The sequence below is a fragment of the Bubalus bubalis genome, chromosome 9, assembly GCF_019923935.1.
Source record: "Bubalus bubalis isolate 160015118507 breed Murrah chromosome 9, NDDB_SH_1, whole genome shotgun sequence".
Taxonomy (NCBI): domain Eukaryota; kingdom Metazoa; phylum Chordata; class Mammalia; order Artiodactyla; family Bovidae; genus Bubalus; species Bubalus bubalis.
Genome location: NC_059165.1, coordinates 76317491 through 76335720, shown reverse-complemented (window position 1 = coordinate 76335720; position 18230 = coordinate 76317491). Strand labels below are relative to the sequence as shown.

At 39.0% G+C, this 18230-nt stretch overlaps 1 protein-coding gene across 1 annotated transcript in view; it reads left to right on the top strand.

Moving 5' to 3' along the window:
- Positions 1–609: 609 nt before the first annotated feature.
- The window catches only part of DTWD2 (DTW domain containing 2), a 70318-nt gene continuing 52697 nt past the window's right edge, over positions 610–18230 (top strand). Inside the window, exon 1 of the mRNA XM_006078085.4 lies at positions 610–912. Coding sequence (XP_006078147.1) covers positions 695–912 — 218 coding nt within the window. The 5' untranslated portion in view covers positions 610–694. The remainder of the gene's footprint in view (positions 913–18230) is intronic.

The window sequence follows — 18230 nt, the reverse complement described above, 5'->3', positions numbered from 1 at the left end:
TTAGGGTCCTCGGACAAGGCAAAAAAAAAAAAAAAAAAAAAAAAAAAGAGAAAAGAAAGGAAAAAAAACCTCATTTAAATAAATATTTAGTGTCTAGCGTAAAATGCATGTTTGCTATTGGAAATACCAAGTACAAGTCACAGGGCACAGGTTCCTGACCTTCGAGAGTAGGAAATCCTCTGAAGCAGACCAGCAGTGACTCCTATTTACAGTCGGTGCATACTTTCCCATGCTGGCCTGAAACTATCAAGTACGTCAGCGGCTGCGACTGTGCGCACTCACCCAGCTACTAATAATTCTTAAACTGCCATCCTAAGGCGGAATATGCAGACTTCCACTTTACTTTCACTTTTGAAGGGGTTAAAAATAAGGAAAGTACAACTTTGCCACCTGAGATGTTTTCAGAAGAGATTCCTTTACTTGCCCCAGAGACACTTCCCTAACTTCAGTAGCTCCTCAGGACAACCCACACTTTCCTTCCGGGTTCTAGCTGAACTGTTTTACTGGGCACAAACCAATGGGATCATTCCTTCTCCGCGGCGGGGCGGGGTCTTCCGCCTGGGTTTCGGAGACCCGCCCTCCGTACGTGGCGTGCTTGCGTAGCGCCGTGCGGCGCGGGACGGTTTCTTCAGCTTGTGGCGCCCCCCGGCGGTTAGCGGTGAAGCGATGTGAGGGCCGGCCCTGAGCGCCTGCCATGGAGCAGCACCAAGAGACGCGAACACCCGGGGACCCCGTCGCGTGGCTGCCTGGGACCTTGAGGTCTCAGACGCCCGAGGAGGAGGAGCCGCGGGTGGGCGGGTCAGCGCCAGCGGCCTCCGTCTTGGAGGCGGAGGCGTATGGGGCCAGTGCGGACGGGCTGTGGGAACTGCCAGTGGAGCCGGCGGAGCGGAGGCCCGAGTGCAGCCACTGCAGGTGACCGCCGGGCGGGGGCAAGGGCGGGGACTGAGGCCGGCGGCGGACTTGGGGGGCGGGGCGAGGGTGGGGGGAGGGGGCGCGTTGCAGCGCCCCCTGCCGGGGAGGCGGCTGCTGTGACTGAGGACCAGGGGAGCGTTGTCTCCTTCATCTCTGTGCTTGGAGCAGCAGGGTCCACTGGTTGAGGTTGAAATCCCTGTGAAATAGCCACAGCTCTTTCAGTAAGAAGCCTTTTCTCCAGGTTCAGGATTACTTACCCTTAATTCATGCAAGACACTAACGGGTCATGGAATGAGCGGATAGAAGCTCCGCTGTCAAGAAACAAGTGTCTGATGTTGGAAGGAAGGCGTAATAACACTTTTATGTTTATGTGACATAGCCATCTCACGGTCAAAACAAAACAAAAGCATAAAACGGATTAGAGGCGAGAGACAATCAAGGTGGCTATTACAGTAGTTGAGATTGGATTCCGAATTCTGAATTCACTTAGAGATATATATTGAGCACCTGCTGTGTGTCAGACACTGTGCTAGGTTTCTGGTAACCTGCTGCTGCTGCTGCTGCTGCTAAGTCGCTTCAGTCGTGTCCAACTCTGTGCGACCCCATAGACAGCAGCCCACCAGGCTCCCCCCGTCCCTGGGATTCTCCAGGCAAGAACACTGGAGTGGGTTGCCATTTCCTTCTCCAATGCATGAAAGTGAAAAGTGAAAGGGAAGTCGCTCAGTCGTGTCCGACTCTTAGCGACTCCATGGACTGCAGCCTACCAGGCTCCTCCATCCATGGGATTTTCCAGACAAGAGTACTGGAGTGGGGTGCCATTGCCTTCTCTGGTAACCTAGGCCTGGAAAATGAAAGGAGAGAAGTAGGATGCTGTAATAGAAAATAGCAGGATGGTGTCAGGAAAGATTTCTGAAAAAACTGGAGCCTATTACACAGAGTGAAGTAAGCCAGAAAGAAAAACACCAATACAGTATACTAACGCATATATATGGAATTTAGAAAGATGGCAACAATAACCCTGTATAAGAGACAGCAAAAGAGACACTGATGTATAGAACAGTCTTTTGGACTCTGTGGGAGAGGGAGAGGGTGGGATGATTTGGGAGAATGGCATTGAAACATGTATAATATCATATATGAAACGAGTCGCCAGTCCAGGTTTGATGCATGATACTGGATGCTTGGGGCTGGTGCACTGGGGCGACCCAGAGGGATGGTATGGGGAGGGAGGAGGGTTCAGGATGGGGAACACATGTATACCTGTGGTGGATTCATTTTGATATATGGCAAAACCAATACAATATTGTAAAGTTAAAAAATAAAAACAGCAAAAAAAAGAAAAAAGTGACACTGATGAAGCACACACAAAAAAAGAAAGATAAGAATTATTCAACCAAGAGAAAAGTGTTTCAAGAATGGGAGCAGAAGGACAGAATGGTTGCTTTTCTTTACCATTTGACCTTTACCCAGGGCTGAATCAAAAGTCCTCAGAGTCAGAATCTTGAGTGTAAGCGTCTTTTTATATTTTCTGACTGTATATGTTTAGTAGATATTCCGTAGACCTTTGACAAAGGTGAGTAGTTTGTATCTAGAAGAGACTGTTTGGAATAGAGGGTATGTGAATACAATTTATTTAAATAAGTTGTCTAAAGTTGTTCGATGATAACACTTAAAAATGTGGCAATGAGGTCTACTAGAACGCTGAAAGAAAAATGTTTCAAATATAAATCCAGAGCTAAATTATGCTAGCTTTATCATATAGCTTTTAGTTTACTCAGAACTGCTAGTTGAAATAGTTTAAAAATTAGTCTTCTGTGGTTAGCAAAATTTTATAATGTTTCTGATCGGTTTCTTCTTGCCCCATTATAGGCTTTGTGTTTTAAAGCACTTTTAGATTGATAACAAACTTGAGAGGAAGGTACAGAGATTTCCCTTATGGCCTCTGTCCCCTCCATCCCCCCACCACATGCATAGCTTCTCAGTTATCAACATCCCCTACCAGAGTGGTACGTTTGTTACAATTGATGGACTCGAGTGACACATCATTATCACTTAAAAGTCCATAGTTTAGATTAGGGTTCACTCTTGGCGTTGTACATACTTGAAGTTTGGACAAATTTGTAATAACATTTATCTGCTATTATAGTTTCATGCAGAGTGTTTTCGCTGCCTTTTCTCTGCCTTTTCATTCCTCTCTACCCTCTAACCTGATCTACTGTTTAAAAAATGTACTGGATTTTAGCTTGTTTTCAGTTTTATTTAGTTAATATTTGAGAATTGTAATTCACTCTGACATTTCTGTGTTTTGCTTTTTCTAGTGACATTTTCTATCTTTTAAAGACTCTTCTTCCCTTGACATGTTACGCATTTTGTTTTAATTGGTTAGGATACAGTTCTAGAAATAGAATATTTAGGTGTTACCAATAAAATATAATTTATAGCTCTTTATATTTTATTTCATTAGGCTGTTAGAGTCTCAACTAGTTGCCTGAGTGAACTTCTTTACTGTTATGCTTATAATAGTTTTTAAAATTGAAATGCATTTTTAGGTTTGAGTGATCAGTACGTCACAATTATTTGGCCCATTTTTAATACTTAAAACACTATTCATTTAAATACATTACTATAATTGTCACTGCCTAAAGAGTTCTAGGGAGAAGGCAATGGCACCCCACTCCAGTACTCTTGCCTGGAAAATCCCATGGACGGAGGAGCCTGGTAGGGTGCAGTCCATGGGGTTGCGAAGGGTTGGACACGACTGAGCGACTTGACTTTCACTTTTTACTTTCATGCATTGGAGAAGGAAATGGCAACCCACTCCAGTGTTCTTACCTGGAGAATCCCAGGGACGGGGGAGCCTGGTGGGCTGCCATCTATGGGGTCGCACAGAGTCGGACACGACTGAAACGACTTAGCAGCAGCAACAGCAAAGAGTTCTAGAGATTGGTTTTGTTCGGGAAGTGTAGACTCAATTTAAATTCTCAGCAGAATCTTGCTCATTAGAAATAGAGCATATCTTAAATGTTGGGGCCAGTGTGAGGAAAGCAGGAGAGACTCCATCTTGAGGCCTGTCATCCGTCTTAAGGATAGGATGTAAACTGGGCCTGAACTCTGCCCAAGAGTGAGGAAACCGCTGCTAATGGAAACCAGGTCTCCTGGAGACTTCCTCCCTAAAGATGGCAAATGGAGATTGTAGTTGAGGTCAGGCTGCCCCTGTTAGATTAACCAAGGAGACATCCCCCCTTGATGTATAACCATTGTCCCCCTTCCCCCCGAACTTTAATTGTTTGTTCTCCTAGCCCCTACTTGTTATAAAACTCAGTCATATACAACAAAGAGGTTGCTAACATGTAACCAGTCATTTGGGGGTGGGGTATAAAAATGGGCCTCTCAGAAACATCAGGGTCCTTGTTGGGAACTGATTCCTCTTGGACCCGCTGGCATAATAAGCTGTACTCCACTGTCTTGAGCGTCTTCTGAGGTGTGTTTTGCGACTCTGGATTCCATAACAAAATATGAATGAAATATCCTTCAAAAGATCCATACTAGTTTGGTATTGCAGGTTACAAATTTTATAAAAAGTATGTCCTTGTTAAAAGGAACAGCATGTACAGGAGTACACTGTATCTGTACAGTGTATTTGGAGAGCTTGGCAGAAAGGAAGGAGAAGTGAGGCTGCAGAGGTTGATGGTGGTTCTGTTGGGAAGGGCCAAATAAGCTGTGTTAGGAAGTTAGAATTCCTGGTGGACTGAAGTCCATGGGGTTGCAGAGAGTCGGACATGATTGAGCGTCTAACCACTTTCACTTTTCTAATCTTCCTCTTTGGCTTAGCAGATAAAGAACCTGCCTGCAATCCAGGAGATATGAGTTGGATCCCTGGGTCACGAAGATCTGTTGGAGAAGGAAATGGCAGCCCATTCCAGTATTCTTGCCTGAAAAATCCCATGGACAGAGGAACTTGGTAGACTATAGTCCATGGGGTTGAAAAGAGTCGGACGTGACTGAGGGACTAAGCAGCAGCAGGAAGTTTGAGCCTAAAGCACTAGAGCCCGACAAAATAGCCACTGAAGTTTTTTTGTTTTGAATGGAGGTGTCAATTTGACTTCTGTGGGTGGCTTTTAGCTATCATAATTTATACTCTGTTTTATTAAGAAAAATGCAAACTGAATAGTGATACAGTGGTAAAGGCTTGCCTGGGAAGAGTTAGAGCCTCATTATAGTAAAGATGCCAAACATCTTAATTATATTTTTATGTCTTCTGTGGATATTCCTGCCTGAGGACAAGAGTTGGAAATCACTTGCAAATCATTGGTCATAAAAATAAGTACAGAGAATTTTTTAATGTGTCTGAGGGAGGAAGACAGTAGGGACAACATATACATAAACTGACACAGATAGGCCCTGAGACATAATTTTTCTCTCTCCAGTGCTTTTTTTCTTTCAAAAGTACAAAGTTGTAAGGATTGTGTGAAACCACATCAATAAAAATAGCACCCATTTATTAGATACTGGTCATTAGCAGGTTATCCACTGAGATGAGGTGTTTTATATTTGTTATTTTATTTATGTCCCATAACAGCCTTCTGGAGTTGATGATATCATTAGCTTTTAAAGGATGAAAAGGTGGAGGTAACAATCAGGTAGCAGAGCAGGGTCTCTGGCTCCAGTCCGCTTGGCTCCCAAGCTCCTGCAAGGGCTTGACTCTTTGCTGTACGCTCCACGCTTGCTGAAGAAGCCTTTTTCTTTTGATTGTGGAGTGGATGTAGTCACTAGTTGAAGTGGAGCTATTAAATCTGCAGGAGTAGCTCTGTTTTCATACTTTTTAAGCTGAAGTATGTTTCAGTTCAGTCGCTTATTCATGTCTGACCCTTTGCAACCCCATGGACTGCAGCACCGCAGGCTTCCCTGTCCATTACCAGTTCCGGAAGCTTGCTCATGTCCATGATGATGCCATCCAAACATCTCATTCTCTGTCATCCCCTTCTTCTCCTGCCTTCAGTCTTTCCCAGCTTCAGGGTCTTTTCCAGTGAGTCAGTTCTTCGCATCAGGTGGCCAAAGTATTAGAGTTTCAGCTTCAGCATCAGTTCTTCCAATGAATATTCAGGACTGGTCTCCTTTAGGATTGACTGGCTTGATCTCCTGGCAGTCCAAGTGACTCTCAAGAGTCTTCTCCAGCACCACAGTTCAAAAGCATCAATTCTTTGGTGCTCAGCTTTCTTTATGGTCCAACTCTCACAGAAAAGAAAATTAGATTCCAAGTGAATTAGAGATACCAAGGGAACATTTCATGCAAAGATGGGCACAATAAAGGACAGAAATGGTATGGACCTAACAGAAGCAGAAGATGTGAAGAAGAGGTGGCAAGAATGAACAGAGGAACTATACAAAAAAAATCTTGATGATCCAGATAATCACGATGGTGTGATCACTCACCTAGAGCCAGACATCCTGGAATGCGGTCAAATGGGCCTTAGGAAGCATCACTATGAACAAAGCTAGTGGAAGTGATGGAATTCCAGTTGAGCTATTTCAAATCCTAAAAGGTGATGCTGTGAAAGTGCTGCACTCAATATGCCAGCAAATTTGGGAAACTCAGCAGTGGCCACAGGACTGGAAAAGGTCAGTTTTCATTCCAGTCCCAAAGAAAGGCAGTGCCAATGAATGTTCAAACTACTGCACAACTGCACTCATCTCACAGGCTAGCAAAATTATGCTCAAAATTCTCCAAACTAGGATTCAACAGTATGTGAACTGAGAACTTCCAGATATTCAAACTGATTTTAGAAAAGGCAGAGGAACCAGAGAGATCAAATTGCCAACATCTGATGGATCATCAGAAAAGCAAAAGAGTTCCAGAAAAACATCTACTTCTGCTTTATTGACTACACCAAAGCCTTTGACTGTGTGGATCACAACAAACTGGAAAATTCTGAAAGAGATGAGAATACCAGACCACCTGACCTGCCTCCTGAGAAGTCCGTATGCAGGTCAAGAAGCAGCAGTTGGAACTGGACATGGAATAATGGACTGGTTCCAAATTGGGAACGGAGTATGTCAAGGCTTTATTGTCACTCTGCTTTTTTAAGTTATGTACGCAGAGTACATCCTGCAAAATGCTGGGCTTGGATGAAGCACAAGATGGAATTGATATTTGCTGGGACAAATATCAATAAACTCATATATGCAGATGACACCATCCTTATGGCAGAAAGAGAAGAACTTAAGAGCCTCTTGATGAAAGTGAAAGAGTAGCGTAAAAAAGCTGGCTTAAAACTCAGCATTCAAAAAACTAAGATCATGGCATCTGGTGCCATCGCTTCATGGCAAATAGATGGGGAAACAATGGAAACAGTGATAGACTTTCCTTTCTTGGGCTCCAAAATCACTGCAGATTGTGACTATGGCCATGAAATTAAAAGACGCTTGCTCCTTGGAAGAAAAGCTATGACCAACCTAGGCACCATATTAAAAAGCAGAGATATTACTTGGCTGATAAAGCTAAGTATAGTCAAAGCTATGGTTTTTCCAGTAGTCATGAAGAAGTATGTTTACTTCAAGCTTAGTAACAGGATGCCTGAGCATTAGTATTTTCTAGCTCCTTTTTTGGGATTCCCAGGTGGTACTAGTGGTAAAGGGCCCACCTGCCAATGCAGGAGACATAAGAGACATGGGTTTGATCTCTGGGTTGGGATGATTCTTTGGAGAAGGGCATGGCAACCCATTCCAGTATTCTTTCCTGGAGAATCTCAGGGACAGAGGAGACTGGTAGGCTACAGTCCATAGGGTCTCAGAGAGTCAGTCATGCACAACTGAAGTGACTTAGCATGCACACAGCTCCTTTTTTACGTAAATTGAGATACATTTGGTCAGTGTACAATATTATGTAAGTTTAAGGTATACAGCCTGTTGATTTGATGCATTTATATATTCAGTATGATTATCCCTGGTACTGGTTATACAGCCTGTTGATTTGATGCATTTATATATTCAGTATGATTATCCCTGGTACTGGTTAGCTATTGTCACCTAATTATCATTTCCTTTTCTGTGCTGAGAAGTTTTAAGATGTAGTCTGTTAGCAAGTTTGAAGTATGTAATATAGTATTGTTGACTGTATCACAGTGCTGTGCATTAGATCTCCAGCATTTATTCATCTTCTGCTTCCAAGTTTGTATCCTTTAATAACATCTTGTTTCCTTATTCCATGTCTTAACCTATTCTGTATTCTTTAGGCTTGAATATTCAGGAGAAAAAGGTGATGGGAATGAAAACATGAGAAAGTGAAGCAGGGAAGTCAGGAGAAAAAGGTGATGGGAATGAAAACATGAGAAAGTGAAGCAGGGAAGACTGTAGGTGTTTAAGAAGAACACAGGGGCCACAAGCTGGCAGCCCACAGATGTTTTGTTTAAAATTATATTTTTACCAGTTTGAAATTAGTTGCTAATAGTTAAAAATGAGGATGTTTTATATCACAATCCAGATTTCTGATTTCTGTAAGAATGGGGAGATCTAGCAGCTTTGGGGCCACCATCCTGAGTATTGGTTATGCCTTTAGATTGGGTATGATCTGTCCAGGTCATCCTTGCTCCCAGTCCATCCTGCTTCATTCATCTCTGATTAACTGGCTGCCCTTCATAGATACTTGCTTTTTCATCTGGGTCTCATGTACGTCATTGTGGTCTAGTCTGCCTGAGCAGACCAGTAAATCAGCCTGCACGTTTTATAGGTAAAAGTAAAAAATGGTAATTCCCAAAGCAATTACTTTATAATAATTGAGATTGTTGAGTTGGTATTGACACTTAGAGATCTGTTTGGGTAAATTTAAAATAAGCTAGATTATTGATGATAATTTTTAGGATAAAAATTTAGATAGTCTTCAAATTTAATTCCTTGTGCATATCAAAAGTATCATATTCTTAAGACACTAAGTTAATTTGTTCTTTCTTGTTAATCTAGAAAATCTGTTTATTCTTTGAAGTAGTTTATTCCTAAGATATGTGGGACGCTAACTGATTTACAAATTACTGTGCAAGCTAATCATATGTTCAAAGTTGAGCAAAAATGATATATCTCAAGAGGGAGTTTTTTTCTTAATCTTAATTAAGTCTCCAAAGATGAGTGACCAATTAAAAAAAACCACATCAGAGCTTTCTAAATGTTTGATTTATTTTCCACAAGAAAAACAAGAATGTTATCATTTCCCTCTGATAGATGTTTTCTTCAAAGAACATCAAAGCACATTAATTTTTTAACTATGTTTATATTTGTCCCGAATTAAAAATTTATAGTTCTGTTAGTGCTTATGTACTGAGAGAATATATTCTGAGATAGTCTAGTATAACATTTGGTTTTTTCATTTATTTTTAAAAATATGTAATGTACTTTAATTTTTTCCAGTTTTATTGAGATAAAATTGACATACAGCACTGTATAAGTTTAAATACAGCATAATGATTTGACTTACATATACCATGAAATGATTATTCTGATAAATTTGTAGTACATATGTCATCTCATATAGATTAAAAAAATAAAAAAAATTTTTTTCCTTATGATGAGAACTCTTTAAGTTTTGTTTTATTTATTTATTAATTTATTTATGCTATGCTGAGGCTTATGGAATCTCAGTTCCCCGACCAGGAATTGAATATGGGCCATAGCAGTTTAAGTTTAACTAAGTTTAGACAGCATATTAAAAAGCAGAGGCATTACTTTGCCAACAAAGGTCTGTCTAGTCAGGGCTATGGTTTTTCCAGTAGTCATGTATGGATGTGAGAGTTAGACTATAAAGAAAGCTGAGCACTGAAGAATTGATGCTTTTGAACTATGGTGTTGGAGAAGACTCTTGAGAGTCCCTTGGACTGCAAGAAGATCCAACCAGTCCATTCTAAAGGAGATCAGTCCTGGGCATTCATTGGAAGTACTGATGTGGAAGCTGAAACTCCAATACTTTGGCCACCTCATGTGAAGAGTTGATTCATTGGAAGAGACCCTGATGCTGGGAGGGACTGGGGGCAGGAGGAGAAGGGGACGACAGAGGATGAGATGGTTGGATGGTATCACCGACACAATGGACATGGGTTTGGGTGGACTCTGAGAGTTGGTGATGGACAGGGAGGCCTGGCGTACTGCAGTTCATGGGGTCGCAAAAAGTCGGACATGACTGAGCAACCAAACTGAACTGAACTGAAATTTACAAAGAACCAGAACCAGAACAATTAAGTAGAATCCAGAGTTTCTGTACTAGATGGTCTAAAAATGTCCAGTTTTCAACCAGAGCTTACTGAACATGCAAAGTAACAGGAAAGTGTGACTCACATACAGGGAGAACAATAGAAAGTAGGAACTGTCTTTGAATGGATCAAGATTTCGGATTTAGTAGAAAAATACTTCAAAGTATTTGAAGTACTCTTATAGTAGATACAAAGAACTAAAGGAAAAAATACGGTGACCATGATGCAACAGAGATTCTCAATAGAGGGATAGAAATTATTTTTAGAAGTCTGTGCAAATTGTCAGTGTAGGTTTGTCATTTATAACAAATGTGCCACTCTTATTGGGGATGATGTTAACGGGGAGGCTATGCATGTGTTGGGGCAAGCAGTGTATAGAAAAGCTCTGTACATTCTTGTCAGTTTTTCTGTGCATCTAAAGCTGCTCTAGAAAATGTCTTAAAGATGTGTATGATTTATTTGTCCATGTAAATGTGTTACTTGGCAGCTCAGTTTTAAAAAAATTGTGTTAATATGTATGTAACAAATTTATCCTTTTAACCTTTTATAAATGCATAATTCAGTGGCATTAAATACATTCATAATGTTGTATAACCATCACTGCTTATCTCTACCCAAAACTTTTTATCATCCCCAGTATAAAATCTGTACCTGTTAAATAATATTTTCTTATCCTCTTCTCCCCCAGGCCTTGCTAACCTCTATTCTATTAATACTGTTTCTGAGAATTACCTACACTAGATCCTTTGTATAATCATACAATATTTGTTTTCTGACATTTCACTAAGAATAGTGCTTTCAGGTTCCATCAAAATTTCATTTTTATGACTGAATTGTATGTATGCATGCATCATGCAGAGTTGCTTTGGTTGTGTCCAACTCTTTGCGGCCGTATGGACTGTAGCCCACTAGGCTCCTGTGTCCATGGGATTTCCCAGGCAAGAATACTGGAGTGGGTTGCCATGACCTCCTCTGGGGCATCTTCCCGACCCAAGCTTCGAACCTGACTCTCTTACGTCTCCTGGATTGGCAGGCGGGTTCTTTACCACTAGTGCCACTTGGGAAACCCTGAATTGTATGTATATGCCATTTTAATTTATCTGTTATCCATTCTTTAGTTGATGGATACTTGTGTTTCTTTTTGGCTACTGTGAATAGTGTTACTGTGAACATTGGTATACAAATATCAAATCTAGTTTCTTCTTTTCATTCTTTTGGATATATTTCTAGGAGTGGAATTGCTGGCTCTTATGGTAGTTTTTTGTGTTTGACTTTTTGAGGAATTGCCAAACTGTTTTCCATAGCAGTTTCAACTATTTTACATTTCTATCAGCAATGCACTTTCAACAATATTGAAGGTACAGAGTTACCTGAGTAATTAACAAACAAAGCATATATATCACGCTTAATATACTTGAAATTGAATCTTTAATGCAAACCCTCAAAGGGAAGAAATCACTAAACAAAAAATGCAGCAGTTACCATTGCTTTAGCAAAACATAGATTCTTTTTTTATGTATTTATTGAGGTCTAGTTGACATATAACCTTATATTAATTTCAGGTGTACTACAGCATAATGATTTGATATTTATATACAATGCAAAATGATACCCCAATAGGTCTAGTTAACATCTGTCACCTTAATATAGTTACAGAAGAATTTTTTCTCTTGTGATGAGAACTTTTGACTCTACTCTCTTCAGTTCAGTTCAGTTCAGTTGCTCAGTCATGTCCTACTCTTCATGATCCAGGGACTGCAGCACGCCAGGCCTCTCTGTCCATCACCAACTCCTGGAGTTTACCTAAACTCATGTACATTGAGTTGGTGATGCCATCCAACCATCTCATCCTCTGTCGTCTCCTTCTCCTCCCACCATCAATCTTTCCCAGCATCAGGGTCTCTTCCAATGAGTCAGTTCTTCACATCAGGTGGTCTACTCTCTTAGCAACTTTCAAATATGCAGTTTATTTTATCACTGAAAGTTTGTACCTTTTGACCCTCTTTATCCATTTTTATGACTCTCCTTGATAAATAATGAATTCTTTGGAAGGAGAATCTAATGTAGTGTAAGATGTAAAAATTTTACAGTGGCAATGGCGACTCATTATTATTTTCTTTTGGAGTATAAGAGTTGGAATTTGGCTACTGATTGGTTTAATTTTAAGTTAAAAATAATTTTAGACTTAAAGGTTGTAACAATAGTACAGAGAATTCCCGTATACCTTTTTTATCGATAGTTTCCCTGCTTTGGTTTTGTTTTTGTTTCTCTTGCCTGAGGAGACGTACCCCCAAAAAATATATAGTGCTAAGATCAATGTCAAAGCATACAGGCTATGTTTTCTTGTAGGGTTTTTATGGTTTCAGGTTTTACATTTAAGCCTTTAAATGTAAATTTAAGGGTTTGAATTTGAATTCATTTCTGTATGTAGTGTGAGGAAGTAATTCAGTTTGATTCTTTTGCATGTATCCAGGTTTCTCAGTACCATTACTGAAGAGGCTGTCTTTGCCCATCTGTATATTATTGCCTTTTTATCATAGACTAACATATAAATGTTGGTTTATTTCTGGGCTGTCTATCCTGTTCCATTGATGTGTGTCTGTTTTTGTCCTGGTACCATACAATTTTGATGACTGTAGCTTTGTAGTGTACTTTGAAATCAGGGAGCACGATACCGCCAGGATTTTTTTTTTCCCTCAAGATTGTTTGATTTTCAGAGTCTTTTGTGGTGCTTTACAAATTTTAGTATTATTTGTTCTAGTTCTGTGAAAAATATGATAGTATTTTGATAGGGATTGCATTAAATCTGTAAATTACCTTGGGTTGTATGGTCATTTTAACAGTACTGATTCTTCCAATCTGTAGTATATTTTTCCATTTGTTTGTGTCATCTTCAGTTTCTTTCATCAGTGGCCTCTAGTTTTCAGTGTATGGATCTTTCACTTCCTTGGTTAGATTTATTCCTTGGCATTTTATTCTTTTTGATGCAATTGTGATTGGATTTTTTTTTCTGAATTTTTTCTAATGGTTTCGAATGTTCATTGATAGTGTATAGAAGTGCAACAGATTTCTTTGTATTAATTTTATATCCTGCAACATAATGAATTCATTTATTCTGATAGGTTTTATGGTGGTGTCTTTAGGATTTCATATATAGTGTCAGGTCATCTGTAAACAGGGACAGTTTAACTTTTTCCTTTCTGATTTGCATGCCTTTTATTTCTTCTTATTGTTCAGTTGCTGTGGCTAGGACCTTCAATATGCTCCTGAATAAAAGTGGTGGGAATGGGCATCCTTGTCTTGTTACTGATATTGGACAAAATATTTTGTGCTGTTGAATATGATATTGGCTGTAGGTGTTTTGTATATGACCTTTATTAGGTTGAGATACATTCCCTGTGTATCTGCTTTCTTGTGAGTTTTTATCATAAATTGATGATGAATTTTGTCAAAAGCTTTTTCTGGATCTGAGATGATCATATGAGTTTTATTCTTAAGTTTGTTAATGTGGTCTGTCACACTGATTGATTTGTGGGTATTGAACCATCTTTTGTTCCTGAGCTAAGTTCTACTTGATCATGATGTATGTTTCTTTAAATGTAAAGCAGAATTTTGTTGGTTAATATTTTGTTGAGGATTTTTGCATCTATGTTCATTAGTAATATCAGTCTGTAATTTTTTTACTTATTGTGTCTTTGTCTGGTTGTGGTATCAGGGTAAATCTGGCCTCATATAGTAAGTTTGGAAGCATTCCTTTTTCTTCAGATCTTTGAAATAATTTGAGAAGCATTGGTGTTAAGTCTAACTATTTGGTAGAATTTGCCTGTCAAGCTCTTTGGTCCTTGACATTTGTTTGTGGGGATTTTTTATTACTGATTGTATTTTGTTGTTACTAATTAATTAGCCTGTTGATATCTTTTATTTCTTCCTGATTCAGTCTTGGGAGATTGTGCATTTCTAGAAATCTTTCCATTTCTTCTAGGTTGACCATGGTACTGGTGTGTATAGTATTATATTGAAGTTCATAGTTATCTCTTATGAGCTATAGTGTTGGTTGTTACTTCTCTTTCATTTCTGATTTTCTTTTCTTTCTTTTTGGCTGCACCGTGCAGTTTGTGGAATCTTCTCTGGTCAGGGATTGGACCCAGGCCACTGCATTGAAAGCCTGGAATCCTAGCCACTAGGCCACCAGGGTGGAGAAGGCAATGGCACCCCACTCCAATACTCTTGCCTGGAGAATACCAGGGATGGTGGAGCCTGGTGGGCTGCCGTCTGTGGGGTCGCACAGAGTCGGACACGACTGAAGCAACTTAGCAGCAGCAGCAGGCCGCCAGGGAAGTCCTTGATTTTATTTATTTGGATCTGCATATTATTATTTTTTGATGAGTCTGGCTGAAGGTTTATCACTTTTGTTCCTCATTCCTCGTTTGAAAAATAATTTTATGTATTTATTTTCGGCTGTGCTGGCTCTTCATTGCTGTGAGGGCTTTACTCTAGTTGTGGAAGCAGGGGCTGCTCTCCAGTTGTGCGCGGGCTCTCAATTGCGGTGGCCTGTCTTGTTGAGGAGCACAGGCTCTAGGCCCTGTGGACTCAGTAGTTGTGGTTTCCGGTCTATAGAGCACAGGCTCAATAGTTGGGGCACATGGTCTTGTTACTCCATGGCATATGGTATCTTCCTGGATCAGGGATTGAACCTGTGTATCCTGCATTGACAGGTAGATTCTTTACTGAGCCACCAGGGAAGCCCCAGTTTTGTTTATCTTTTCTAAGAACAAATCTTAGTTTCACTAGTCTTAGTTTCATTCATCTTTTCTTTTTTCTTAAAATTTTTTATTTCATTTATAGTTGACCCCTGAATAGCTTCACAGATCAGCTTTGACTCCTTGCTTGTCAGGATGGTCATTCATGCTGTTCCTTTTCATTGGCCAGTGGCTAAGGAACATAGAATTATGCTACTCATGGACCTGGAGGCTTGCTTTGATTAATCATGGGGGTAGTCTTTGTTCATTTAGTTATTATTAAGACAGTATCCAGTAAAGCTAAGCTAAGCTAAGCTAAGTCACTTTAGTTGTGTCTGACTCTGTGTGACCCCATAGACGGCAGCCCACCAGGCTCCCCCGTCCCTGGGATTCTGCCATTTCCTTCTCCAATGCATGAAAGTGAAAAGTCAAAGTGAAGTCGCTCAGTCGTGTCCGACTCTTAGCGACCCCATGGACTGCAGCCTACCAGGCTCCTCTGTCCATGGGATTTTCCAGGCAAGAGTACTGGAGTGGGGTGCCATTGCCTTCTCTGGTATCCAGTAAAGGGACATAGAAAAATGAGTAAGAAATTGTTTCTTCTAGAATTCATAGTGAATTGAGTATGAGAAAGCATGTCTATGTATGTAATATTTAAGACAAATTATGAAACTATAAAATAAGAATTTGCAAAGAGTGATTTACTTAACTTATTAAGATTTTTTATTTGTTTTATTTCTATATAAGAAGACAGAGTAAATAATAAGATAACTGACTATAGATGTTTACTTTAGGATAAGATTCTCAGTGTTAATCTGCCATTTTGTCATTGAAGCTCCAGTAGAGGCTTTATATAGCTGTTATATATAATTATATCTCTGGACACAGGGTTTTGTTTTCCAAGCATCTGGCTCATTTGAAGGCTTCTTTAATTATAATAACACTAACATTTTTTTATAGGTCCTGTGGTAGGAACAAACTTATCTCTAAGCCAGTGATCCCTAAATTATTTTGAGTACATACCATAGTTGATTAAAACACTTAAGATGTAATTCTGATAGGTATACATATTTATCTCTGATAATACACATTGATCATATACTAATGTATGACTTGCATCATAAAACATAGAAAAACATAGATAAAAGGAAGAAATTATGATGAAATAAACTGTTTAAAAATGTCCTGCTTCCCTGGTGGCTCAGAAGGTAAAGTGTCTGCCTGCAATGCAGGAGACCTGGGTTCAATCCCTGGGTCAGGAAGATCCCCTGGAGAAGGAAATGGCAACCCACTCCAGTACTCTTGCCTGGAAAATCCCATGGACAGAGAAGCCTAGTAGACTACAGTCCATGGGATCGCAGAGTCAGACACGACTGAGTGATTGCTTGCTGATTGTGATAGAGCCCTACTCTTACTATTTAGTATTTTTGGAACATAATATATACTTATAGTAAGGTTCATGATAATAAGTTACTGATAGTAAGATGTGATTTCACAGTTCCAGTGTCTTTATAATTTCTACTTTCTAAAGTTATTGTTATATCTGAGATTTATTAACTCTAATGAAGAGTTTGAAGTAGCAGTAAGGAAGAAACACCTCTGCCATATACTTATTGTTTGTTTGTGATTATGTAGTTAGAATTTCTTCAGTATAGACTCTTTGTAATATATGTAGGTTCCTTGTGGATGCTGTTAGCACTTCATGTTATGAAACTCCTTTTCTATTAGGATACTGCATATCCTGACACATTACCATGTGATATACCATCCCACAGAGGGCTTGTTATTCTATATACTGAATATTAGTAATGCTTAATTATAAATAGAAGTGATAATGTTACCTTTTTGCACCTGCTTGGGATAATTTACTTAACTCACTTTGGAAATCACTGCTCTAGGCATGCTTAGGTCAGTATGTCTCATCGAAAGATATTTATTCTCTTTAGAGAGTTACTTCCTCTCCCGAAATAGTGATTTATTTTTCTGAGCCTGTTGTTCCTCTACTTCAGAAGGCATTTATAAAATAAAATAATGTAGTGATAGAAATGGTTTTGGGGGGTTATTAAAATATCATGGTTTACTATACTTGAAGCTGTTAGGCATGGTTGAGATTGCTTCTCTTTATAAGATGAAATTTTATTGTGATATTAATAATGAAAAGTTGTTCCTTATTTTGCTGGTTATATTAAGTATGGTTTCAGAAATGTAAAACCTAGAGTTTATTTTACAAATTATTTGTTTCTTTAAAATGACAATAGAGGGCACTGTGGCATTTCGTTTTTTCACAGTCCATTTTAAAATTGGAAAGTTGTTGCTATTTTTAACGTGTGATGCAGTGTATCTGTTCAACTGATCTATTGAAGAGTGATAAAACTCTTTGTTCCTTGCTTTTTCACTCTGTGGAACTATAAAATTTTTGTTGAGTATTGGGAAATTTGAGGTGTGGTATCTTTCTGGGTTCTACATTTGCTTTACTTTAGTGGGTAAAAGAAATTCTTTTTAAATTAATGATTTTGTAAATCTGTTCACTAATCTTTAAACTTTGCCTCTGTAAGATTTTCTTGATTAAAATTAGTACTATGAGAAAAATAGCTTTTGGTAAGTATTGTTAGAGATTTAATTAAACTTTTAAATATTAATTAATATTTAAGCTTTTGAAAGTTGTTTTTGTAGGTTTTAGCATCTGTAGTCATATGCCTATAGGCTGTCAAAGACAGCATACGAGAGTGAGTGACAGCTTACCCTTGTGTTACATCATTCACTTCAGAAGCTAGTCAGTCCATCTGACAGGAAGTGTGTATGTTTATTCATACAACCTTAATGAGAAAAGAAAAAGCATGTTTCATAAAATTTCTTTAAGGAAATTATTTGAAAACCCCATTTATGTATTAAGAGTTGATAAACACTTATTGGGTTGTATGGATAACCAATAAATGTTTATTGGGTTGTATAGATAACAGCCGGTGACAGAAAACAGTATTTATAATACATTTGCAATGCATTGTAAATGTAGAAGAGTTAAAAATCTCAGCTCTTTGGTCATTGTGTTATAAATTAGTTTAAAATAGTCATAAATGACTACATTTTATTACATTTGCCTGTGATTCAGTGGTTATTTCCCAGAACTTTCTTGATGTTTCGTTGCCAGTGCTATGAAAAAGGAAATTGAAACCCTCTGACACGGACAAGATCAGGTAGCAAGACAATGATATTGTCAGTGAGATATCTTAATAGCTGTTTTCCAAACCTAAACCCAATCTACCAGTATATTTATCAGATATTATTTTTTCTTCCTGAGATCTACGTAAATTCTAGAAGTTTGGTTTTTTATTTCTCCACACCTTCTCCA